The sequence below is a fragment of the Gopherus evgoodei genome, chromosome 8, assembly GCF_007399415.2.
Source record: "Gopherus evgoodei ecotype Sinaloan lineage chromosome 8, rGopEvg1_v1.p, whole genome shotgun sequence".
Taxonomy (NCBI): Eukaryota; Metazoa; Chordata; order Testudines; family Testudinidae; genus Gopherus; species Gopherus evgoodei.
The window spans coordinates 35,159,707-35,185,906 of NC_044329.1; the positions used below are offsets into that span (position 1 = coordinate 35,159,707).

At 42.6% G+C, this 26,200-nt stretch overlaps 1 protein-coding gene and 1 long non-coding RNA gene across 2 annotated transcripts in view; one reads left to right on the forward strand and one right to left on the reverse strand.

Moving 5' to 3' along the window:
• Positions 1–26,200, forward strand: part of CTNNA1 (catenin alpha 1) — a 220,490-nt gene that overhangs the window by 170,044 nt on the left and 24,246 nt on the right. Inside the window, 1 exon segment of the mRNA XM_030574175.1 lies at positions 17,759–17,913. Within this exon segment, the coding sequence (XP_030430035.1) occupies positions 17,759–17,913 (155 nt within the window).
• LOC115656910 lies at positions 5,541–9,949 on the reverse strand. Its single transcript, XR_004001787.1, has 2 exons — positions 9,426–9,949; positions 5,541–6,037 (listed from the first exon to the last, which is right to left on the reverse strand). It is a non-coding gene; the product is annotated as an uncharacterized LOC115656910 (long non-coding RNA).

Here is a 26,200-nt window from a genome sequence, read left to right on the forward strand (position 1 = left end):
ATTACTTTGACCATTCTCACACATTTCCCTATTGGAGAATGTACATTATTATCTTGTACAGGGAAAATAAGATCATGCAGTTCAAGAATGAAATGATTTTGGCAATTGTAGGAAGTTTGTCCAGCTCTGGTATATACCCACATTAAAAATACAGGTACATGGATCAGTCTTTCTTTTCAATAAGTCTTAATCAACAAGATCATGTTTTTTGATAAACCTCCTAATTGCTAGGTATCGATCCATCACCAAGTGCCCATGTTTCAGATGTTGATTTTGAAAATCATCAGTTCTGTTTATTTGGTTATTTGTAAAAATGGGCATACTAAGTCAGACTCCTAGAACAGCCTCTAATTTTGTATCTCTAATTGATAATAGATACAACTAGACTAGGTACAGATGCTCTATAAAACTGGTTCAATTCATTTTACTTTATATGCATACAGAGCTCTGCATGTAATTCTTTTGAGCCTGATGCAATAAATAGGTAATGTCACTATTACAGGACTAGCTGCACTTCTGTCCCCTTACTTGTCTGAATCTACCCGTCAGATGGCAGACCTCATGCCTTTTACCTGTCCTGGAGTTGAACTCTGCAGTTCTTTGAGTGCTGTCCTTGTGGTGCTCCACTCCAGATGATGGTGCGTCCTGGTGCCGTTGATCAGAGATCTTCGGTAGCAGTGCCTGGTCAGGACGCACACGCTCAGCTGCTGTCTCATGGCGTCGTTTGGGTTTGTCTGAGCGTGCGTCCATCCCGCACTCCCCTCAGTTCCTTCTCCGCTGTCCTCAGCTGAAGATGTTCAGCACTGCCCCGAGTCCCCTCTTCAGCCTCAGAATGGTTGAGAAGGAACTGGTGTGGGGAGGGAGAGGGCGACGCGTGCGCTCAAACAGACCCTAAGACTAGACCCTGGGCAGCAGCAGCCTATATATCAATTGTGTTTGCCCAGCAGGTCTGACTGAATTCAGGAATCTTTGGGAATCTGACTAGTAAAGTACCATGATCAGACAGCATTCTTAAACCCAAAGTTACTGTCTAAGTCCTTTTTCTCTAAATGCTTTCTTCCTACTGTTTAAAATATACTCTAGGTACATGTCTATATTATCTCATGGTTTACCATCCCATGATAGTAACCTAAGCAGGCCTAGCTACTTCAGAAACTCCCACAGGTGCCTGCATTTCAACCTGGTTCTCCTGAGCAACTATCCCCCTCTTCTGAGATTCTTTTTAAAACCTGACTGTTTCTTTTGCTCTCCTGTGTTCTGGGACCTTTGCCTGTACTAGCACTGTCTCTAGTCTTAACTTTCAAATGTTTGCATAAAGTGGCTTATCTTAAGCCATTCTTTACCTTCCTGTTAGCCTCCTGTTAAGCTGCACCAATATATTCATACGGTAAACATCCAATAACCAGTTCAACACAGTAGTCACAGGTCGAAAATTGCTTAAACAAGACAATTTTAATCTTGTTTGTAAAGGACAGGAGAAATGTATTATACAACTTACATGTATTAGAAACATTGAATTGATCTTACCTATAAGATAATAGAACATAAATGGGCACTTATTTTGCCCTTGAAATGTCTTATCTGGAAGCCTAGACCACAAAATTGATGTTTCAACATGCAATTTCCCATCAATTACAAATCAGTTTTCAAGAGATTAGTGGTAGCAGTGTGCTCTCTCTAGGGCCATGCTGCATGTGCCATGATTGATTTCTTAATACCAGGCGAGGATGACCCAACTTGGGGATCCCTATAGAGTAATTGAGGAAGGTTGTTTTGAACTGTTTTGTTGTGCATGGTGCTGTTTTAGGGCCCTGGTAGTACCTCCCCTTGCTCTAACAGTAGCAAAATGTAGTCTTTTTGGATTACAGATCTTCTGTTTTAAACAAGAATAGACCTCACAATACTAGCATCCTCAAATACAATGTTTTGAAATGTTAGAGTTTGGAACCTCAAGTTACCCTGCAAAGGTTGCAAACACCAATTGACTTAAAGGCAAGACTTATTCTTGGGAAGACATGCTTCTTACCTCAGAACTTTCAGACTGCTGGCTTAGCAAATAGATGCAGTGTGAGCTTAGACCTATAAATATCACTGTACAACATTATTTAAATAGTAAAACTAAAATCTAGTTTCTTTGGAAAAATTATGCCTCTGGTTTCAAAAGTCAGATCAATCAATGTTTACAAAATAATTTATAAAATGTCCTGCACCATAAAGGATGGGGGCGGGAGGGTGGGGGGGAATATCAATACCTCATTGATGATTGTTGTAGGAAAGAGTGAATCTTTAAAGGCAGTGGTATGGCTGGAAGGCTGAAATCTAAGAGTGTACAGTAAGTTTAAGGTATTGGCTAACATTATCTTACAATAGCTTGGCAATGTAGTGACCATTTTGAGCATAGGGCGTTTCTGTTTAAACAGCTGCTTCTTACAGAATTCCAGCGGGATCCTGTCAGATCCATACAAACAATTGTTTAATCATAATAGCTTCATCTTAATTAGTTGAAACTTGTCAATCCCCTGTTACAGACTTGCCGTTCTAAAACAGTGCAATAGAAATGAGGAAATACAAGTCACACAGTGCAAAGATGCCCCCCACCCCCTATAGTATTTGATTATGACAAACGTGGGAAAAATTGCATATGGATAAAGAATGGTCTGTCAGCTTAATACAGTGATCTCCAAACTGTGGAGTACGCCCCCCTAGAGGGGCATGAAGGAATGTCAGATGGGGCCCAGGCCAGGCCCCACAGGGGGCAAGGAGGGAGAGCCACCCAACCCCTGTCTGCCACAAGCCCCATTCAGCCCCCTACCACTGCCCTGCTTCTAGACCTGGTCCCAGCTCCGCTTCTGGGCCCAGCAAGAGTCTCAGCTCCATTCCTGGCCTCGGCTCTCAGCCCCAATCATGGCTGTGCTCCCGACTGCACTTTTCAGGGGTGGGTGATTGGTGTGGACAGGTTCCATTATGGGGTGGGGGGATGGAAAAAGTTGAATGACCACTGGCTTAATATATGGGCTTAGAGGCACTCAGTCCTGCAGTTTGACTACATTAAAAGCAAGAAGATAGTTCACTTAAAAGCTTCTTACAAACAGGAAAATTTAAATTTTGCTAAATCTGGACAAATTGGCAAAAATCAGGTGGTCTTAATGACATTTCAGTCACAGATGTAGATTAACATGTTCCTTTCCAGTGTACGAGTCTCCAGTTAATCAATGCCAAATTTAAAGCCAGTGGAGACCAGTTGCAATATTGATAACTCTTTATTGGTTCAGGAAAAAACATTAGGACAACCATATATTGGGTCAGCTGAATTCCCCTGCACTATATTTAGAATATATTATGTCTTTATAAACTACATTAAAACTTACGTTAAGAGGTCGTTTACATATAAAGAATGGAGCATTCCTAAGCACACCAAGGAGGTGGAAGACCTGGTGAACAGTGTGATCTTTCTTCCTGAAAAATTACCTTTTGAACTCATCTAAATTTGTTCTTCATAATGTGAGGATGTGTATTAATGAGTCTTCTGCTAATGTGTTAACACAATTCTGACTTCTCAAGACCAGCATCACAAAACATCCATGTACTCTACCATGTTCAAACAAGCTTTTATATTATAGTGAAAATAAAGACAAGTTCATGACAGGTGTAAAGTTGGGGAAAGAACCAAAACCTTAGTCACAGAAATTACATATTGCACTAAAAACCAAATGTATAATACATTCTTCATAAAGATGTTGGGAGAGGAAGCAGCACATCGTGCAATATTCTAAATACTCCTGTGCATAATCAGTGCTGGTTATAAAGTTATGTTTCTATCCATTTGCATCTGAAATGGATGAGACCAAAATGAACATAAGAAAGGACAACTTGCTGCAAAAATGGGAATTCTTTAAATGTAGATCATCTGGGGTAAACAAATGGAAAGATTTTCTTAATTTCCACTGTGTTTACATCTCAAACTTCAGGCCTCAGAACTGGTGTGCATTTTAAAGATACTTTTGATTTAAAGGTGGTAAAATTACAATGTTAGTGAAGACTTTGAGGCAACAAGAAAATAATTTACACATTCTGTAGAACTAATCTCCAGGGCTTTGGGGAGAGGCGATAGGAGGGAACCTGGCTAAGGGCTGAATCAGCAGAGTGCTGTATCCTTTTATGTACTCCTCCAGTACATAAAAGTTTTAAAACTTGGAGACTTTGAGGAACAGAGATTTTTTGTAATGTCACTAACTCGACCCACACGTTCTGGGGTAAATGTTTTGTGCTTTCTCCAAGCCTTTAAATTGGTTGTAAACTTACTATTGGGTAGAATGGCAAGCACGTCCTCGCACAAGAGTTTGCTTTGGTGATTTGAAGCTTAAAAGACTTTTTTTAGCTTGTTTTTTAATAACTTAGCTCTTAAACAGTTATACTGATCCTTGGGTTGGCAAACTTAACTCTTTCACACACACCCCTGTGCAAGTCCTTACACACACACACGCACGCACACACACTCTTAATTTGCTGCAATCTAATATTCTCACTTTCTGGAAACTCCCACAGCCCACCTTCTGACATCCAGCTTCTGCTGCCTTCCCCTAAACCCTGGAAATATGTCCTTCACCTGAGCCTTTCTCAGCCCTGAACACCAGTTTCCATCTCATCTACCTAACTCAGATACTGGGTAGCATCTACTGGTTAAGATAAAACTAAAATGTAATTCGTGGAAGTTGGTTAGATCTTTCTTTCAATAAGAGACTCAATCCCCCCCCGGAATTTAATTCTGTTTAGAAACGTGAAAATCTGTTTCTGGAGATTTTAAAATGCATTTTGAGTTAGGGATATTTGAGTAAAAGATTTTAATAGTGGTCAAATGTTGGTAAGAATAACATGCATAGCACACGTGGTAGGTGCGCAGAAAGTTAATAGGGAAACTTGACGTTGTATGGCTCTTGAAAGGAAATAGAGTTTTAGAGATACTTTTCAATGTTGTAATGTGATGCTGTTATTTAGCGGCTGGACATTGACTATTCTCACATCACTTAATCTTTGGAAAGAGGTTTGAATAAACCCAGGTAAAGCTCAGTTGCAGATGGTTATCTGAATGCTAGTTATATAGACTAGGCTAAATTTCCCCCAGGTTGTCAGTTTTTCCCAGCAAAGAGCCTGCTGGAGAAAGCCCTCTGCCAGAAAATTCACTAGGAACAAAAAACACTTGTGATCTCTACTTTGCTGAGAGTCATAGGTGACTGGCTTAACCCAAAAGTTGGGGGTCCTGGGAGCTGATTCAGCACATCTCCTTATGGCCTCTGCAGACAGGGATCCTAAGGAGCCCTGGTGGTATTAAAACTTCCCTACCTCTAAGGAAACCCTGAAAGGACAGGTGGTGATATCACCTGCCCTTCTGTGGGGTCAGTGCCAGCCCTTTAATGGTGCAAGCGGGCCTGCCTGGCCTACCTTGCATCTCCCTGCACAGAGTTGAGCGAGTTAGGCCTAATAAACAGATGTTAGCTAATTCCTGGGTAAAGTGACACTTTTAAAATAAATTGGCCCTTGTATCAGATAAACATCTTGTTTTTAATAACTGTTCCACATCCTTACATTCATATTTTTGAAATGCTTGAAAAGCAACTAATTGCTTATAGATATCTAATGAAACAGATGGTAACATATGCTGGTCACACCTAGTGACACAGCATATCAAGTATATTAGTGTGAAAAATCCCATGCAGAGACTGGCAAATCCTAAACAAAGCTTTAAAAATTTAATGGCTTTAAAAAAGAAATTGCATGCACCCTGCGGCAGGTTTTTCAGCTGCCATTGTGCCCATGGTTACATCTCCAGCCCACTGCTAGCCCTATTTGGGGAAGAAGGCTTCCTCCCTCCTTTGTGCCAGAGACTGTTACCCAAGCAGTGCGTGCTCTTTTCTCCTCCCCTTTGAAAGGCTAGTGCATCTCCTCCAGATGCAGCAGCCAAATACTTGACCTAACCCTTCCAGTGCCTAATTCAGGAGTCTTGAAGTATTCCTGTGGCACTTCTGTCGAAATAGAAAATCTGAAATAAAAGATAAATACAAAAATAAATGTACCTAGACAGTATAGAAACTGATAATGTAGTGTTTGATTAATTCAGGGTACAAAATGCACAAGTCTCACTAATAGGTTTTTTACTCAGTAGCTCCTGGAAATTTGTTATAGGAAATGAGATTGAGTCACATCTAGATACATAAAAACTTTGTTTAGTATCCAAATACAAGTAACTACAATTGCAACCATAATTAAGTAAGATAAATATAGCAGAATGGCCTTATGCATTGTGCATATCACAACCTTATGGAAACCATCAGGGTGTGAGGATGGAAAGAATTGGCAGAAGCACAGTAAGTTGGATTGATGCTGTCATCCTATGTCCCAGCTAGGGGTTGGTCTGACAATTTTTTACAATGCTTCTACTTCAAATCCCCACACATCTGGGACCATATTTGATTGGGTCTTAGCCTCCTGCCCACATGTTACATCGGGGAAGAGTAATGAGGGTTCTGACTGGTTGTGGAAGTTATTTACATCAGTACATCTCTCTATATAAATGTGGTTTCACTTCATGGTTGTGTGTCAAAAAGCCCCTAAAATCTAAGATCAGTTTGTTGTTTTGTATTTTCTCCGAAGAAACATATTGCTAACTCTTATAGCCCTAGGTCAAACACTTAGGCCTGGTCTACACAAGAAAATTAGGTTGGTTAAATCCCCTCAGTTAGGGATGTGAAAAATTTACATCACTGAGCTGCGTTGTTAAATTAACCCAAGTCCCCATGTAGACAGCACTAGGTCAATGGAAGAATTCATTTGTTGACCTAGCTACCGCCTCTTAGGAAGGTAGACTACGTGCACTGCCAGTGTCTACACTGAAGTGCTACAGCAGTGCAGCTGCAGTGATGCTGCTGTAGCATTTTAAGTTGAGATGAGCCCCAAGGCTAACTAGTCATAGCTAACTCTGCTAACTGCTGGGCCCTGTTAGGCCTCAAGCTTATTGCATAGCCTATTTCAAATACTTTTACATCTTCTGTTCCTGTTCATTGTAGCTTTAATTGTTTTTATTATCACTTCCTTAAGCCCCTTAACGTTTCCTAACATAGAGCTTATAGTTTGATCCCAGGTACGACCCTCCCACGATCAGGTCAGGGGTCGTACGCAGACTCGTTTTAGAAGGGAACCAGCAAGAGACAAATGGGATGAAGTCAAGAAGACAGCACAAGAATCCTGAGCTGATATCCATTTTGATATCCTGGGCCTAGAAGAGAGGGTGGGGAAGGAGGGGCTGAAAAGCAAGGTGGCAAGTAGCAGTAGGTGTTACAGTTTGAAGGCTGAATGTTTTATCGTGGGCAGACCTTGCTCTGTAGATTGTAGTATGAGAACAGCTGCTAGTTAAAAACAGACTGGTGTGCTTTGGGAGTTTTGTTTATCTTCATTGTTCTAACTCCGTGAAATGCGAAGTGGGAACAGCACAAATGTTGAAAAATAAATAAGTCTATTTAAAAGTTCTTCCAGTTTTTATACTAAATGGGGCACACATAAATTTAAGGGCTTGTTTATTTACTGGTGTAGTTATATCAGAATAACACCCCCTGTGGATATGCCTTTTAAAGAAGTATAAACTAAATCAGAAAAAGGCACTTTCTAATTCTAAAGTAAGTATATCTTCATGGGAAATTATAGCAGTAAATTTCTTTTTTTATGTAAACAAGCCCTAAGCGTCCTTTTAACTGCTGTAACATTACCAAACTAAATGTTCTTGTGTGAGTGGGAAGATATTGACTACTCTAAGCCCATTGGGACAGATAATGAATTACAAATGAAAGCAATTAATCTTTTTGCTCACAGCTTTAACTTTTCTACTGGTCACTGCCAGCGCATCTAGAAAAGCCAAAGCCTCTCATTGTTTCTTACATTTGGCTTCCAGGTGAGGCACTTCCATTTCAGTGCCTCAAGTCATAGTCATAGTGAAGTACACTGAAGGTTGCACATGATTCAGACACTGGAGTTGGATGTAAATGGAAGTGACTTAATTATCATTAAATGTACATCTCTTGCACCAGTTAAGCATGCCTTTGTGGAAGGGGGGAGGGGTCCTGGTGGCAGAATGGTAGATGGCTTTGTCCACTTTTAGAGCATGCAGAGTTTTAAATTTTGAACACTTTTTGCCACCCTAAAGTAAACCACCTACATTTTCTGTAAAGCAGAGATTTTAACACTGAAGTTACGCTTTTACAGATGTTAAAAGCATCTGAGAAGGAAGGCTAAGCTGTTCTTGCTTTGCACATTTTTTCACAGAAGTAAGTATGTTGACCATTGGCTGTCACCCAAGCCCATTTTTTCTTTTTTGACTTGAGCTGAACACTACTTTTTCAGTCACTTTGATTGCAAAGCAGGAAAGTCACTTCTCCGTTGACTCTCTTTCCTGTCAAGCAGCCGTAAAATTGAATTTAATAAAATAGGGAGTGAGGAGGTGTCATAAACAGATAGCTAAGGGTTAATGTCTCTTTCACCTGAAGCACCTGACCAGAGGACCAATCAGGAAACCGGATTTTTTCAACTTTGGGTGGAGGGAATTTTGTGTCTGAGGTCATTGTTTTCTGTCTGCCTGCTTTCTCTGAGCTTTGGAGAAGTAGTTTCTGCTTTCTAATCTTCTGTTTCTAAGTGTAAGGACAAAGAGATCAGATAGTAAGTTATATGGTTTCTTTTCTTTGGTATTTGCATGAATATAAGTGCTGGAGTGCTTTGATTTGTATTCTTTTTGAATAAGGCTGTTTATTCATATTTCTTCTAAGCAATTAACCCTCTATTTGTCACCTTAATACAGACAGACCATTTGTATGTATTTTTCTTTCTTTTTTATATAAAGTTTTCTTTTTAAAACCTGTTAAAGTTTTCTTTACTGAGAAATTTCAGGGAAATTGAGTCTGTACTCACCAGGGAATTGGTGGGAGGAAGAAATCAGGGGGAGAACTGTGTGTGTTGGATTTGCTAGCCTGATTTTGCAGTCCCTCTGGGTGAAGAGGGAAGTGCTTTTGTTTCCAGGACTGGGAACGGAGAGGGGGAGTCACTCTGTTTGGATTCACAGAGCTTGTGTCTGTGTATCTCTCCAGGAGCACCTGGAGGGGGGAAGGGAAAAAGGATTATTTCCCTTTGTTGTGAGACTCAAGGGATTTGGGTCTTGGGGTCCCCAGGGAAGGTTTTTCAGGGGGACCAGTGTGCCCCAAAACACTCTAATTTTTTGGGTGGTGGCAGCAAGTACCAGGTTCAAGCTGGTAACTAAGCTTGGAGGTTTTCATGCTAACCCCCATATTTTGGACGCTAAGGTCCAAATCTGGGACTAAAGGTATGATAGGAGGTAATGCAATTCCCAACTTTATTACAGCTTTTTTGAATTAGACACTTCCACTAACCTGTACGCTTGGCTCTGATCCCTTTCCCTGCAGAAACAGGCAGCTGTCTGTCTCCATTAGCCCTGGGAGGAGTTGTCATCGTCCTGCAGGAGCGGTGACTGACAGCTTCTGAGTTCTTATTGCTGCAGTCCCCAAATACTAACATAACTAGATTTTTCTCTCCCCCCAGCATTCCATTCCATCCTTATTTTTTCTCCCCCACAATCTTTCAGTCCATGTCTACTGACGTTCTCTCTTTCATACTGTATCTCCAGCTTCCAGCAGCCAACTTGGCTCAGAGCCACAAAAAAGCTGTACTCCTTGAGCTGGGCCCCAGCCACGGGGAAGCAGACTGTGCAAAGAGAGCTGTATGCACAAAAAAGTGAAGTCTATCTCATAGGTTATTCCAAAAAGAGGACTGCTGATCACTGCTTCTCCAATTGCTACTCAGCTCTGTGCAATGTTCCCTAACACATCCTCTAATTCCCATGCTCAGCAAACAGTTAACTCTGTAGAGTCATAGACTTTAAGGTCAGAAGGGACCATTATGATAGTCTGCTCTGACCTCCTTCACAACTCAGGCCACAGAATCTCACCCACCCACTCTCGCAACAAACCCCTAACCTATGTCTGCGCCGTTGAAGTCCTCAAATCATGGTTTAAAGCAGGAGTAGACAACCTATGGCATGTGTGGTTTAAATCGGGTCCAGGGAGTGGGGGGAAGTGGGGCAATTTGCCCCGCGAGCTGCTCTGAGTTTTTGGCAACAGTTCAGTGGTGGGCCCTTCACTCGCTCCGGGTTTTCAGCGCCAGGTCCTTCAGTGCAGTGGAAGACTCGGAGTGAGTGAAGGACCCGCCATTGAAGTGCTGCCGAAGCCTCAGAGCGCCGCCCAGTGAGTACAAGGTCCGCCGCAAGCAGCGGGAAAAATAATAATAAGCTGCGATCGGCGGCAGCTCTACTGCTGCCTCTTCATTCTTCGGCTGCAATTCGGTGGCTGGCCCTTTCCTCTGAGAGGGACCCGCCGAAGACCCGGCCCTGCTCCAGGCCCCCTGAATCCTCTGGTCGGCCCTTGTTTAAAGACTTGAACCTATGACCTGCTGGTTAACTTGCTCTTCGAGCCCTCCAAAATAAATCTACAGTTTTTGTCCCAAGTGACAGACAGTTCCTGTGTGTGCCCATTTTCTTCTCCTTTGAGGTGGGTGGCTGATGGCAAGTTCATTTGATTTCTTGGACTTATTGTTCTGTAGGTTTATCTGTGTTCTAAAAATGCAAATGCACATGCTTGAAAAGGGCCCGTTGATACAGCTAGAATCAATCCAGAGAATGTGTATTAAAGAAAAAACCAAGAAGCCATGAGCGGTGTTCTGCTTAGACCACAAACTGTATGTACAGAATTAAAGGCCTGATAGCCCAGATGGAATTTGTGCATACCACTCGAGGTTGGCAGTCACATTGTGGGTGGAGACAGAATGTGCCTCAGTAAAAGACAATTGTGAAGCCACTATCAGGCCCTGCACTAATGTTCGTCAAACGTTACAAGGTGGATTCCAGAGTTTCAGCTGAGAGAGTCTGGCACAGAGCTTCTTCCTGGTGAAGTTTCCCATAAACTTCACACTGATCCTATAGTCCTCCTTTAAGTTTTCTTTATCTGTCTTTTTTCTGTCATTGCTCTCATGCTGCCGGCTGCTTCCCAAGTATGAGTTCATAGCCATACCTGCTTGTTGGAAAGAGAATCTTACCTCTCAACTTTTTAATGAGGCACTTTCACTGACTTAGCCCTCCCCTTTTGTGGGGGATATGTGGAAAATCAAAATCACTTTTTTCTTCCAGGAAGACTGTCTTTTCTGAATGGTTTTTGTATAGTTCATTTTTTGTGTTCAATTTTGTCAGCATTAGTATGTTAGAAATTGTAGCTTTTGAGAAAATGCTTTATCCAAGGGAATATAGGGGCTGCTCTGTTAACCGTAATCACCTCCATCATTGCAGGGAAAGGTAGCTGATCAGGGTGCAAGATTTAGTGGCTATACTTTTTTCTAAGGAAAAACTACCAAGACAGTTTCCTTTTTCAGAGCATACGTTATGCAGATACAAGCAGCATGTGTGTCACTGGCATTAATGTTAACTGGTTTTAATACTCACTGAAGTATGGTTTTATGCTAGCAATTGCGAAGGGAACTAGGAGAAGGATAAAATCAGGATTCCAAGGCTCTACACTACCAGCCTCTGTTTTGGTAGTCATGGTTACTAGCAAAATACAGGCTGAGAGAACTTCTGGAGGGTTGCCCATTTTATCCATCCCTTCTAGGGTTCTCATTACTGAGATTCATATCTGGAGAGTTGTGGGTGTCTAGATCCTGCTTTTTTGACTGATAGACTGATCATTCGTTAAATAATCCAGGCTAGGGGGGAACAGATCCAGCAGTTGCTGTACCAGACCATGAGTACAGAGTCTTGGAGAGAGAGCAGCAAAGAGTCCTGTGGCACCTTATACACTAACAGACGTATTAGAGCATGAGCGTTCATGGGTGAATACCCACTTCGTCAGATTCGACCAAGTGGGTATTCACCCACGAAAGCTCATGCTCCAATATATCTGTTAGTCTATAAAGTGCCACAGAACTCTTTGCTGATTTTACAGATCCAGACTAACACCACTACCTCTCTGATACTTGGAGAGAGAGAGGTTCTGCTTCCATCTTATCTGCCAGGATGAAACACAACTGAGACTTAGCCTTGACTGAATAACAGGATCCTAAACACAGGACATACTGCCCTTGCATCTTCCTATTGCACATCCAATACAATCACTAGCTGTGATCAATCTCTGATTTAGTCTATACTGTAGGATGATGATGATACCGTGGGATGATGAATTATAACTTATTCCTTTTAAAAACAATTGCTGAACATTTGTGAGGTTTTAAAAAAAAAAGTTGGAAAACCAAATATCTTTGAAATCCATTTTCTTAGGCAATAGGAAGTTTCCTTCAGAAACGTTCAAAATTCTAGAGAACCATATTCATAACAGGTTAGTAAATGAGTGTATTCAGTACACTCAAGTGTAAATTTGTCTTCATTACTTTCCTAGCATGGAGGGAAAGTTAAACTTGTGCTTGTGAAAGCAAGGGACTGAGCACACCAGACAGAGAGCAGTCCCTTCAGTGCCATGTTTCAGCCCTTCATCTGTTAGGCAGCTTGCCACTCTTGCTAAATTGTCATTATTTGTTTACATTACAAAACCTATTAAGCTCATTTTCACTTGTGACTTAAATCAGGATTTCAGCCCAAATCTTCAGGGTTGAAAAAGTAACATAACATACTAGTCTCCCTAGCCCAATATAACTTCTCTGCATTTTTTCCCCAATCGTTGCTAATTTCCAAGATCCCTTGAGTAAGTAAGCCTGCTTCTCCTGTCTGATTCATTCAGTGCCATTATAACATGTTTAACATCACCATCACTCTGTAATTAGTGAGTTATATTTAAAGAATGGATTGTGACACTTCTGAATGAGTCAGATAGGTGGAAAAAATGGATTTTATAAAAGCAGGCGCATCTGTTGCTTACACTGTTTTGCTCACAGCTTTGGGAAATGATACACAGCTTTAAAAAGCCACAATGAAAAAAGGTATAGGCTAAACTTTAAGTTAATTCGTTCCAAAGCTTGTGTTTGAAAACAAAAATCAGTATTATTTTTTTATCATGGCTGCAGGAGTTTAGGCCAGAGGAGACCAGTAGATCATCTAGTCTGACCTCTTAGATATCACAGGACACCAGCATCACGCAGCAGTCGCACACTAAACCCAGCAACTGAAATGAAACCAAAATATTTAAGTCCTCAGGAGACTAGACTCTTCTGTGCCCCCGGCAGAGAACAGGAGGGACCATGGTGCGTCAGTGCTTGAGGTTCCAGCAACGGCAGGAAAATGATTAAATGAGACACCCAGATAATCCTGGCAAGTGATCCACATCCACATGCTGCAGAGGAAGGTGGCAAAACAAACAAACCCAAGGTCGCTGCCAATCAGACCTGGGGGGAAATCCTTCCTGACATCACATATGGGGATCAGTTGGACCCTGAGTGTGTGAACAAGAACAAGCCAGCCACACATCGAACAGATGTGCTCGATGCCACTTCAGAGCCCTGGCCTGTGCCACGCAATGTTTCTTCTCCAGTTGTAGCCATCCCTGATTCTTCACAGAAAGGAGATTTTAAAAAAACCAAAACAGAACACTGCCAGAATAGATTGGGTGGGGGTGAGAGAAATCCCTTCCTGACCCCTGTCTGTGGCTGGCTGAAATCCTGAAGCATGAGCTTTAGGAACATAGACATAAATTGGAAGTAAGACGCAGGATTGTTGAACCCTTTCTCCTACCATCACAGGCAACCCAGTCATACAGTCTCACTCAATTTGTGCAGCATGCTCTCAAAACCAGTTAAGTTGTTTGCCCCCTCAATTCCTATTAGGAGGCTGTTAAAGAATAACACCCTTCTGAAGGTTAGAAACCTCCTAATTTCCAGCCTGAACTTGTTTATGGTCATTTTATATCCATTTGTTCTTGTGTCAACATTGTTGTCTAGCTTAAATAGCTCTTCACCATCCCTAAAATTACCCCCTAATGTATTTATAGAGAGCAAACATATACCCCCTCAGCCTTTTTTGCTAGACTAAACAAGCTAAGCTCTTAATCTCCTCTCATAAGACAGAGCCTCCATTCCTCTTATCATCCCAGTAGCTCTTGTCTGCACCTATTCTAGTTTAAATAGATATTGAACATGGGTGACCAGAATTGTACACATTATTCCAAATAAGGTCTTACCATTGTCTTGTCCAATGGCATTAATGCTTCTTTATCTGTATTGGAAATGCCTCGCGAATACATTTCTGGGATTGTATTTGACTTTTTCATAGCTGTATCATACTGGTGGCTCACAGTCCTCCTCTGATCAACCCCTAGACCCAGATTTTTCACCTCCTTTGTTGCTTCCAGCTGTACTGTCTCTGTTCCTCCATGGAGCCGCTGCTGGCCACAGCTGCTCAGGACCACAAACCTCCTTATCAGCACAGAGCCACATAGGGGCTGATGGCAGGGTGCCCAGATGGGCAGAGCACTCCCTTTGTCCCAGCTCCTGCCCCTCTGAGAATGTCTGGGGAACAGGTCGGGATAAGGCTTCGTGGCTGCTGGCCAAAACTTTTTTAAAAAAGACTATGTATCTGACTGAAAATAGTTTGTGGGCAACGATTCCTGTGCAGTGTTTTTGAACCCAAACATTGGAGCACTAGGACACTGAAAGTTAAATGAATTTAAAAGTAGTAGAATGGATTTTTTCATTGTCTACACTTAGAGAAATGCAGAAAGTAAAGCACATAAGTAGTTACCAGCTACATTACATTTCTTTAAATTCTTTCATTTGTAATCAGTGTTGTCATTATCTGACTAGTTGGGCTACTTGTGGGCTAGTTTTTAAGTGGCTTTAAGCTATTAATGCAGTAGGAATCTGGCAACCTGGAGTCCATTCGCAAAACATTATGCGCTAGTTGGGCCTCTGCTGCCAGTTTGGGGTCTACAGTTCAAGTATCTTCTCTGACTTCATATTTGCACCTCCCCTCTAGTCTGAATACTGTTTCTCTGCCGCCCGTGTATGGAATACACATAGGGACTAGCATTCGAAGAAGAAATGGAAGTTCCTTACATCTAATTAAAAGCTCTTTGAGTTGTGTGGTGTCTATCTGTATTCTGCTCCTCCTTCCTCTCTGCTTTGGATCTTACTGGATTTGCAGTAAGAAGAGGTATTCTTAAATATAGGTACAATGTTAGCTACTCTCTAGTCTTACGTCTCCAGCCCTGAATAGATCATCATCATCATAATCACTACTCCCGTAACCACATTGGTCGTTGGGGCACAATCATTGATGAGCAGTCAACCAATTGTCTCCCCCCTGACGATTGTGTGTCAGTGCTTGAGTCTCCGCGAAGTCCATTCCTGTCCACTCTTCTATGTTGTCAGTCCATCTCTTCTTATGTCTGCCTTTTCTTCTCTTCCCCTGTACTGTCTCTTGGAGGATGATCTTGGATAGGCAAGATGATCTTGTCTCATGGCTGTACCACTTCAGCTTGCACTTCCTCACAGTCATCAGGAGGTCTTCATGTGATCCAGTGCATTGGGTGATGATGTTGTGGACCTCTTTGTTAGTGACAGTCGAAGTAGGAGAAGCCCGGATTTTACGGAAGTATTGCATCTCTACTACCTGTATTTCCATTCAAGTTCTGCCATAAGGGTCCATGTGTCGCATGCATACAGAAAAATGGAGATGACTAATGCGTGCAGCAGTTTTCAGTTTGGAGTCTCGGAGATGGGCCTTATTCCTAGATGCTGACTGATATCCTGAATAGACAGACTTAATAAAAACCTTGTTTACTGGGCCAGGAATCTCATGTGCCATTCATTCAGTATTGTGAACGGAATTATCCACCGCTCCACCCTATTCGTGCATTAAACTAAGTTTTTTCTTTAGGTGTCCGATGTAGTAATTTCCATTTCTCTTCTTGGCTTCTGGTGCAATATGATGGAATAATAATTCCAACTAGCTTCCCTAAAATATGGGAAATAAACTTTTTGGGCAATGCTGATCACGGAAAGGTTCTGAGATCAATGTTTCTTACTGAAGTAACTCTAGAAATTGACTGAATAGCTTGTATATATGTGCCTGTAATGTCCTCTGTATGACTGTATATTTAAACTTAAGCTTGTTGGGATTGCTGAAGTCACATTGTATTTTTTCCTTAGTAGATGGAAGCAATTTGAAGGCAGCTTGAAGAAGCCTGTAATGGTTGATTCAAGAAGTGGAGCAGTTTTGGGGAGAAGTAGTAGATAAAACAGCAAGAACAAACTTTCTGCCTTTTCATTTTTGGACTATCAAGGTCTTATACAGTTAATTCCCAGAACAATTAGGCTGCTGTAAGATTTATTGGCTGGATACAGAGTAGATTTTTTTTTTTTTAATTCATCAAATTCCCGGATGTGTAATTCTAATTATGGAAAATGTCACCATTTCTGGAGCATTTCATTCCCTTGGTCAGTGTTCTGGCCAAGGTATTTAGGGGACACTGCCTTCAGATGTGTCAAACATACCCTATCCCATCTAAAATATACCACTTCTGGTGTTACCCCTGAGGGAATTCTGCGTCACTGCATGCGTGCAGAATTCACGTCCCTCCACGGATTTCTTTGCTTCCCCATCATTTTCTGTGGGGAAGCAAAGTGCTGCAAGAGTGGTCATATGCCCCATCCCCAGCAGCAGCAGACACTTTGTTTCCAGCACCTGGAACAGCCAGTAGAGAGATCAGTCACTGCATATGGGCCTGGGGATGCCCGGAGGCATGTGGGTCATGTCACTGCCTCCCCCTACCCCATTCAGGTAAGCACAACTCGCTGACTCTGCCTGGATCCTAATGCTGGTCATCTTTCCCATTGTGCTGGATGCCCTATTTTCTGTACAATGGTGAGCGCCCAGATGTCCCCTCAGCAGCAGCTGGGGCGCTCCTGCTGAGCAGGCCCACTGGACCCCCAGCCCACTGAGCCCTAAACAGCTGCACCTTGACTCCCGAAGCCTTACTACCCCAGTACCTAGACCACCCCACTGAAACCCACATATGACCCCCTCTGAGCCCCAACCACCTTCACCTGGACCCCCCTGAAGAGTCCCATTGCCCTTGCACCCAGAACCCCCCAATGAGCCCCTGTGCATCCAGATCCCTCACTGAACTGCTTGCATCCAGATTGCCCCACACCTGGATCCCCCCCACTAAGCTCCTCCACACTTGGATCCTGCAGGGTTGAGCCTGCCTGCTCACATCTGGTGCTCCTGGCACAGAGGAGCAAGGCTTCTGGGTCTGTGTCAGGGTCGAGTGCAGCCTCACCGCTGAGTCCCTGTCCTGGGGAGTATGGGAGCTGCAAGATGATCTCTGACCTCCGGTGCAGCCAGTGGCCTGTGCTCCCTACTGCCATGCTGGAGCATCCACATTTATTTACTGACAGATAAAATTTGCAGCATTTTGCTGAATTTTAAAATATTGTGTGCAGAATTTTTTTTAGCACAACTTCTTCAGGAATATGGTCTGAATAATCAAACAAGCTAGCTTCAACTTTCTTCAAGTATACATGCATGTAAAATTAACTGCTCATGATATACATGGAAGTGAACACAAACTGGACATGATTATGGCTGAATTAAACAGATAGTTAACAGATATTTTATTAGCCCATCTCTGATGGCTGTCAGACTGAATGTAACTTACTGATTTAATTGCATGAAATAAAAAGAGTAAATTCTGAACATATAACACATTTACAGGTATCAATGTTGCGTGGCTCTTGCTGCAAAACCACAAAGTAAACTAGCACAAGAAAACATGGATCTCTTCAAAGAGCTATGGGAAAAGCAAGTCCGTGTATTGACAGATGCTGTAGATGACATCACTTCCATCGATGACTTCCTGGCTGTTTCAGGTAGCAATATAGTTCCCTACTTGCAAAGAGGCAATCAGCTGTATATGGGGGTTTATTTCAGGAAATCAGCAGTTGTTCCAATAGTCTAGAAATTATTTTTCTCCACCTTTTTGGAGAATCATAGAATATTAGGGTTGGAAGGGACCTCAGGAGGTCATCTAGTCCAACCTCCTGCTCAAAGCAGGACCAATCCCCAGATTTTTATCCCAGTTCCCCAAATGGCTTCAAGGATTGAACTCACAACCCTGGGTTAAGCAGGCCAATGCTCGAACCATTGAGCTATCCCTCCCCCCAGGGGACTATCTAGTTTTTATGGAATGTTGAATCAATGTGATTATATAATATATATATATAAAGCAAGTAAGCATGCAAGTTCAGTGGTGTTAAGGTGTGAAAATGTGAAGTGTGGGCTATTGATGCAACTGGGGGTACATGTTCACTACTCGCCGTATCGGCGGGTAGCAATCGATTGCTCGGGGATCAATATATCACGTCTCATCTAGACGCGATATATCGATCCCCGAACACGCTTATATCGATTCTGTAACTCCACCAACCTGAACGGAGTTGTGGAATCGACAGGGGGAGCCGCAGACATCGATCCCGCGCCGTGAGGGCGGTGAGTAATTCGATCTTAGATACTTCGACTTCAGCTACATTATTCAGGTAGCTGAAGTTGCGTATCTAAGATCGATTTTCCCCCGTAGTGTAGACCAGCCCTAGAGCAAGACATGGTTGAGTTATAAAATATGAAGCAGATTAACTTCAATGGGTACCATATAGTGTAAATATATTTTTTCCGATGTATAATTTGACAGATACAGCAATTCATAAATGGTAAAAGATGTTTAACGTTTGTAAATTGGTATGCACATTAGAGATGCTAAAATGGTTATGTGGAATTGCTCCCTGATCCAGTCTCCTTATCTTTACTCTCGTTCAGAGACTTGGCTTGGACACACATTATCATCACTTTAGCCACTAAAGACTCTGTGTATGAACAGATAAAAGAAATAGAAAATAAATATTAAGTGCAAATTAGCTATGAATTAACAAAAAAAAAATCCATTTAATTTGCCTCATAAAAATTGTTCTCAGTGTGTAAACACAAACTAATAGGTGCAGTAAATGACACACAAAAAATTGTTCGTCAAAATGAAATTCTTTATCCTATTACGATAAATTGAAATTTTCTTTTGAAAGAGTTTGGTAAATGTATTCTTTATGTACCAGATGTCTCAAATACTTGCTGAGTCATTTGTCTACAATAATGAACTAAAATCCATAATTCACCAGTGCAGCTCCACCAGCGGTTACAGTATAGACATAATGCAGGCATTTTTACCTCCATGTAAACACCTGAGTCCTGATGACTATAATTTGCTGCTACCAGTGGAGAATTAGGGATCCAATTTTCCTTGTACAAACAGACTGAGCATCTCAAATGCTGTGAAAGTACCAGTATTCAAAAGATGTTCATGGAGATCAGTTATGTAGGAACTGTAGGAGAGAACTTGAAGTTCTAATTTTAAAAGGGAGTTTACAGTAAATGTTTGCATTCTGACATCCTATACTTTTAATACCAACCTTGTCTTTGGGATGAGCTCATAGTCGCTTGCAAGGCAATTGAATACCATGGGGCTCTACATCTTACATCTCCATGGTTGTTACAGTATTGGTAGTTGAAATTGCACAGCAACAGAGGCGCATAGTTCTGGGTAAGGATACTTGTTTTTAGAATAAGTAATGATGGTATCATGTTTATGGCCTGTTTGGAATGTGCCAGTTAATATAAACAAATTATAAAAATTGTCAGGGCTGTGCAACATCCTTCTTTATAAGGCATCCCAGCATGTTTCAATTGTAAATGTGCTTGGAAAAGTTCTCAAATTGCAGAAATAGTTGACTATGGCCTATTCCCTCCCAACATCTCACCCCAGAGAGACTGGTATTAAACTATAGGAGAAGTAGACTGTATTGTTAGCTCACTAAATTTAATTATTCTGAAAGATTTCAGGGTCTTTGCTGATCTTGGTGAGTCACTAATAGGGTGACCAGATAGCAAGTGTGAAAAATCAGGACCGGGGGTGGGAGGTAATAGGAGCCTATATAAGAAAAAGCCCCAAATATCAGGACTATCCCTATAAAATCAGGACATCTGGCACCCTAGTAACAAGAAATGTTAGGTACCTTTCTCAAGAGCAGTGACTGTCTGAACAAAGAGAAACAGATTACCTCAATTATGCTCTTAGCACAGAATGTTTTTGAAATACTGGAACTTGAGGGTATTGGAGATGATTGAGAGCATCAGCAAATGGACCTTGTATTTGTATTCAATGAATTCTTAAGGAGATAGATTTGATTTGCAGCAAAGTGATAAGACTTCAAATTTGATTTTAACTTTTACAAACTTTCCATATAAAAGCAGTTTACTTTATCTGTTTACACTTTCTAGCTTACATACTAGCTAACGTTTCAAACCTTTTTGGATAAATTAGTGATAGATATAGTTTATTTGGGGTCATTAAATGGTTACAAAAAGTCTTCTGGCAATAGACATAAATTGAATGTTAAAGGACTGTTCTACAGTGTATCTAGCAGGGCAGTTAATTGTTCTGCTCAGTGTGAAGCTGGCACACTAAATAGGAGATTGACAAGTGTTCATTTCAGGTAGTGAAAGTGTGGCTCACAAAAACAAGTGTATACTTAACTCACCAATACTCCCAAGTACTTTTTTTGTAGACAACTAATTTTGTTGCCACTATGCTATGTTCTTATCCAGCTGGAGAATAACTAGCAGCTCAAGATTATCTTGGCTATCAATACCAACCCATGCCTGGGAACACCCTCTGCATCAGGGTTCCACTGAGCACCTTGTATTTCTGTAACTGTTGTAAAAGTGGTCACAGGGCAATGAAGTCATCATTCACTTAGTTCAGTAAGGTTTATGTCACCATAGAGGCTTGAAGCGGTGTCTGGCGTAATTTTATTCTTTGAGGAACTTTGAGCAATGAACAGTATAGATTTTGTTCTGATATTGCAGCTTTTTCTACTGTTTTCACTTCCAAGCTCTCTGTCTCTACTTCTTTAAATATTTGTATTACATTTTCTCTTTGCTGGCTCTCCTGTAACACATATCTGTTCACTGAATTTTCAAATACTAATGAACACACTTTCCACTCTTCCAGCCAAATTCTGCCCTCCGCTGAACTTGTGCAACCCCAGTTGCTTGTGAAATACTCAAGTATAAGTGAGGCAGAATTTTGCTCATGATGCTTCAAGAACCTCTTGAAACGTGATACCTGGCTTTGCTAATCTTATATAAGTTTAATTATTGTTCCAGTGCCTCCACTTGAAAAGTGTAGAAGCTGCGCCACTGTAACACTTCAGTTGTAGGCATTATCTATGCCAGGGATCGGCAACATTTCATAAGCGGTGTGCCAAGTTTTCATGTATTCACGCTAATTTAAGGTTTTGCGTGCCAGTAATACATTCTAACATTTTTAGAAGGTCTTTCTAGACGTCTATAATATATAACTAAACTATTGTTGTATGTAAAGTAAATAAGGTTTTTAAAATGGTTAAGCTTCATTTAAAATTAAATTAAAATGCAGAGCCCCCCTGACTGGTGGCCAGAACCCGAGCAGTGTGAGTGCCACTGAAAATCAGCTTGTGTGCTGCCTTTGGCACCCGTGCCATAGATTGCCTACCCCTGGTCTATGCTAGGAGGGGTAGGTAATTGGTTTAGGTAATCCACCTCCCCTAGAGGTGGTTGGTAGGTAGGTAGGTCAATTGAAGAGTTACAAAACTCTCAAAACTGGGTGACTGGACAACAAAATGACTACATTTATCAACACTGAATTTCAAAGTAATGCACATTGGAAAACATAATCCCAACTACGCATACAAAATAATGGGTTCTAAATTAGCTATTACCACTCAAGAAAGAGATCTTGGAGTCATTGTGAATAGTTCTCTGAAAACATCCACTCAGTGTGCAGCGACAGTCAAAAGAGCAAACAATGTTAGGAACCATTAGTAAGGGGATAGATAATAAGACAGAAAATATCATAGTGCCACTCTATAAATCTAAGTATGCCCACACCTTGAATACTGTGTGCAGTTCTAATCGCCCCAACTAAAAAATATATAATGGAATTGGAAAAAGTACAGAGAGGCAACAAAAATGATTGGGGGTCTGAAACAACTTCCACAGAAAGACTGATTGTTCATCTTGTGGGGAGGGGACAACTAAGGGGGAATATGATAGAGGTCTATAAAATCATAAAGGTGGGAAGAAAGTAAATAAGGAAGTTTACCCCTTATAACAGAAGAACCAAGGACCACCCAATAAAATTAATAGGCAGATGGTTTAAAACAAACAAAAAGCAATACTTCTTCACACAATGCATAGTCACCCTGTGGAACTAGTTGCCAGGAGATGTTTTGAAGGCTAAGTCTATAACTGGGTTCAGTAAAAGAACAAGATAATTTCCTGGACGATAGGTCCATCAGTGGCTGTTAGCCAAGATGGTCAGGGATACAGCCCCAAGCTCTGGGTGTCCCTAGCCTCTGATTGACAAAAGCTGGGACTGGATGACAAGGGATGGTCACTTGATAAATTGCTCTGTTCTGTTCATTCCCTTCTGGCATTGACTACTGTTGGAAGACAGGATACTGAGCTAAATGGACCACTGGCCTCATCCAGAGTGAACTGTTCTTATGTCTAAGCCAGGAGTCTCAAACACGCGGCCCACGAGGTTATTTTCTGCAGTCCGCGAGCTCCTCGCAGTCCCACCACCCTCCCCCAGCATTTACCTAGAGTGGCTCTGGCCTGGCGCTCTCTGACGGCCTGCCCTGCCCCCATGCTGCTCCGGGAAGCGCAAAGAACGTGGGGGAAGAGAGGCACAGGGGTGTGTGTTGCTGTTGCTTCAGGCATCGCCTCCAGCAGCTCCCATTGCCGCGGTTCCCCGTTCCCAGCCAATGGGAGATGCTGGGGGCGGTGCTTGAAGCAATAGCAATACACACCCCTGTGCCCTTCCTCCCCCACGTTCCAGCTGCTTCCCGGAGTGGCATGGGGACAGGGCAGGCAGGCAGGGAGCCTGCCCTGCCCCTGGTGCAGGCCGAACCAGAGCCCACCCCCCTGAGACCTTCCTGCAGTCAAACCCCCTACCCTGAGCCCCTTGCTTCACCCTGTACCCCGACCCCCTGCCAAATCCCTCCTGCACCCCAAACCACTGCCCTGAGCCCCTGCCATATCCTGCACCCTGACCCCCTGCCACATGCCTCCTTCGCCCTGAGCCCCCTGCCACACCCTGCACCCTTTCTGCACCTCAACCCACAGCCCTGAGACCCCGCTGCACCCCTGCTGCATCCTGATCCTCTGCTCTGATCCCCTGCTGCACCCTTCATCCCTCCTGCAACCCACACCCAACTCCCTGCCCTGAGCCCATCACACCCCACACCTCTCCTGCACCCTGAGGGGGCAGAGTTGGGGTGCGGATTTTGGGGAAGGGGATGGAATGGGGGAAGGGTTGGAAACAGGCGGAGCAGGGGTGGGGCTTCATGGAAGGAATGGAGTGGGGGCGGGGCCAAGGGCGGCAGGGGGGAGGTGTCAGTAATGCGGCCCTCAGGCCAATGTACTAGTCCTCATGTGGCTCTCATGGTCATTTGAGCTTGAGACCCCTGCTCTAAGGCAATCTAACCCCCGGTGTAACTTTTTAGTGTTGACCAGGCACAAGTCTCTTCCACTAGTTTAAACAGATCTTTTACCAGTTAACTCAATATCCTTTTCACCTTTGGTAAATTCTGCAAAATGGCTGTTTCACGATCTATGTTAAGAATGAAAGGACTCTGCAGGTGTGAGTTGGCAGTCTAATATGATTAGGACAGTGGTAGGAAACATTTGAACCTATAGAAAGCAACAGGGCAGAAATGCCTTACTAGTATGGTGTTTCAGAGCTAGTTATTTTTCTGGCTAGCAGCACAATGTTCAAATGTTAATGCTAGGTGAAAATGGCATAAGTGTACAAAACTGATGTCTAACAATATCAGAACATCAGAGCTAAGACTCTCAGAGCTGGATATCCAAATTTTAGGCAGTTTTGAAAATCTCAGTCTAGGCTTCTATAATTTACCCTGGGAGGAATTCTGAGCCACTGTGCATATGTAGAATTCATGTTGCCCACAGATTTCTTTGATTTTACACAGAAAATGACAGGAAAGCAAAGGTAAGCTATAATAGTGGTCACATGCCCACTCCCCAACAGTGCGGGCACCTTGTTTCTGGTGTCCAGAGCAGCTGTGGGGGGATGGTGTGGTGGTAGATCACTGCAGAGGCCCATGGGTGTAGTTGGGGGGGCATTCTCCCCCCAGAGGTGAGGTGTGGGAGGTTACAGGGGTTCACGTGTCACTGTGGCTCCCCACCCCCAAATTTCTGTGAGCACAGAGCTGCCTCTGCCCGAGTCCTATTGCTGATTGTCTTCCCAGTCTGTGTGTTGGGCACCTTGTTTTTTGTACAATGGTGAGTGCCTGTGGTGGTGCAGAGCAAGTGGTGGGGAAAGTAAGAGGGATGGAATAGGGAAGGGGGATGTGGGAGTGATGGAGATGGGGGGGAGGCGGTAACCCAGCAAATGGCAGACCCTTGGCAGCAGCTGGGGCTCCCCTGTTAAGTAGGTCCATCAATCCCCCTGTACCTGAACCCTCACCCCACCAAACCCCAACCAGCTGCACCCGGACTCCACCTCACCCAGACTCCCCTGCTGAGCCCCAGCCACCCTTAGCTTGGCCGCATGCAGAGCCCCAATGCCCCTGCACCCAGATCCCCCAATGAGCCCCAGTGTATCCAGATCTCTCACTGAGCCACATTCACCCAGATTGCCCCATGCTTGCATCCTGCTGGGTTATGCCTGCCTGGCCGCAGCTAGCACAGAGGGACAGGGCCTCAGGGTGTTTCTGGGGCAGGCCTGGCCCTTGTGCTGTGTCATGGGTGCAGCATCACTGCTGAGTCTCTGTCTAGGGGGAGGAGGGGAGACAGGAAGGGCTGCAGGGTGATCTCCCACCTGCATGCAGCCAGTGTCCTGTGCTTCCCATTGCCACCTTGAAGCCTACGCATTTATTGACAAATAAAATTTGCAGCATTTTGCAGAAATTTAAAATATTGTGTGCAGAATTTTTATTTTTGGGGCGCAGAATTCCCTCAGGAGTAGTAACTGCATGTTTCACTATTTTTTTCTTTGAGCATTTTGTAACTTTCTCATTTAATAATGTTAATCTGATTCCTTACTTTAAAAGCAAATTCAAAAATCACAAAACTGGAGTATTTTCTGTCTCTTATGAACCAGTAAATATCATCTACGGTAGTTACAAACACCTCAGGAATGGAGGCTGTTCATAACTCTGAACAAAACATTATGGTTGTTGTTTCAAAAGTTTACAACTAAACATTAACTTAGTAAAGTTTCAAAGCTATATTATGCAGAAGAAAAATGCTGCTTTTAACCATCTTAATTTAAATGAAACCGCACAGAACCTTTTTCCTTAACTTGTCAAATCTTTCTTTAAACTTTTTCCCTTTAGTTTGTTTAACACAGTACTGTACTGTATTTGCTCTTTTTTTGTCTCTGCTGCTGCCTGATTGTGTACTTCTGGTTCCAAATGAGGTGTGTGGTTGACTGGTCAATTCATAACTCTGGTATGCATTACTCTGAGGGTTTTTTGAAAGAATGAAGGAGCCTGAAAGCGACATCTTCCAGATACTGTTCCATTTGATTGTCTAATTTCAAAATAGGATGGGGATTAATTATTTGATGATCTAATGTAGTAAAGTTGTGATTTGTATTTCTAGACTTGTATAGCAGGATTGGCCAAAGCTGTTTACGTATACTAGAAATGCCTCATCCTGTTAAGAGATGTTGATCCTGTTAGAAAATTAAAAGGGTTGGATGAGTCAGAGGCAAGATGGTTCATTATCCCATCCACATACAAGGCAAGTGGAAAGGATGTGGACTACTGCAGTCCAGAGGAAGGAATCTCAGAGCAAACAAGGCTGGGTAGACATGAACTGAACTCTCAACTCTTGTGTTGATAGAACCAAGCCCTAGGATTGGGATACATTTGGATTCCACATAGTATGTGAACTAGGATTTTGACAGCCAGTTTGGAGAGGCATCTGCCCACTGATGGCAACAAACTTGGTTTAAAACATAGTTAATGCTTCAGAAAGTATGGTTGGAGCTTATTTTAAAGAGAAGGTATTGAAACTTCATGTGCTGAAAAACGGTCTTTT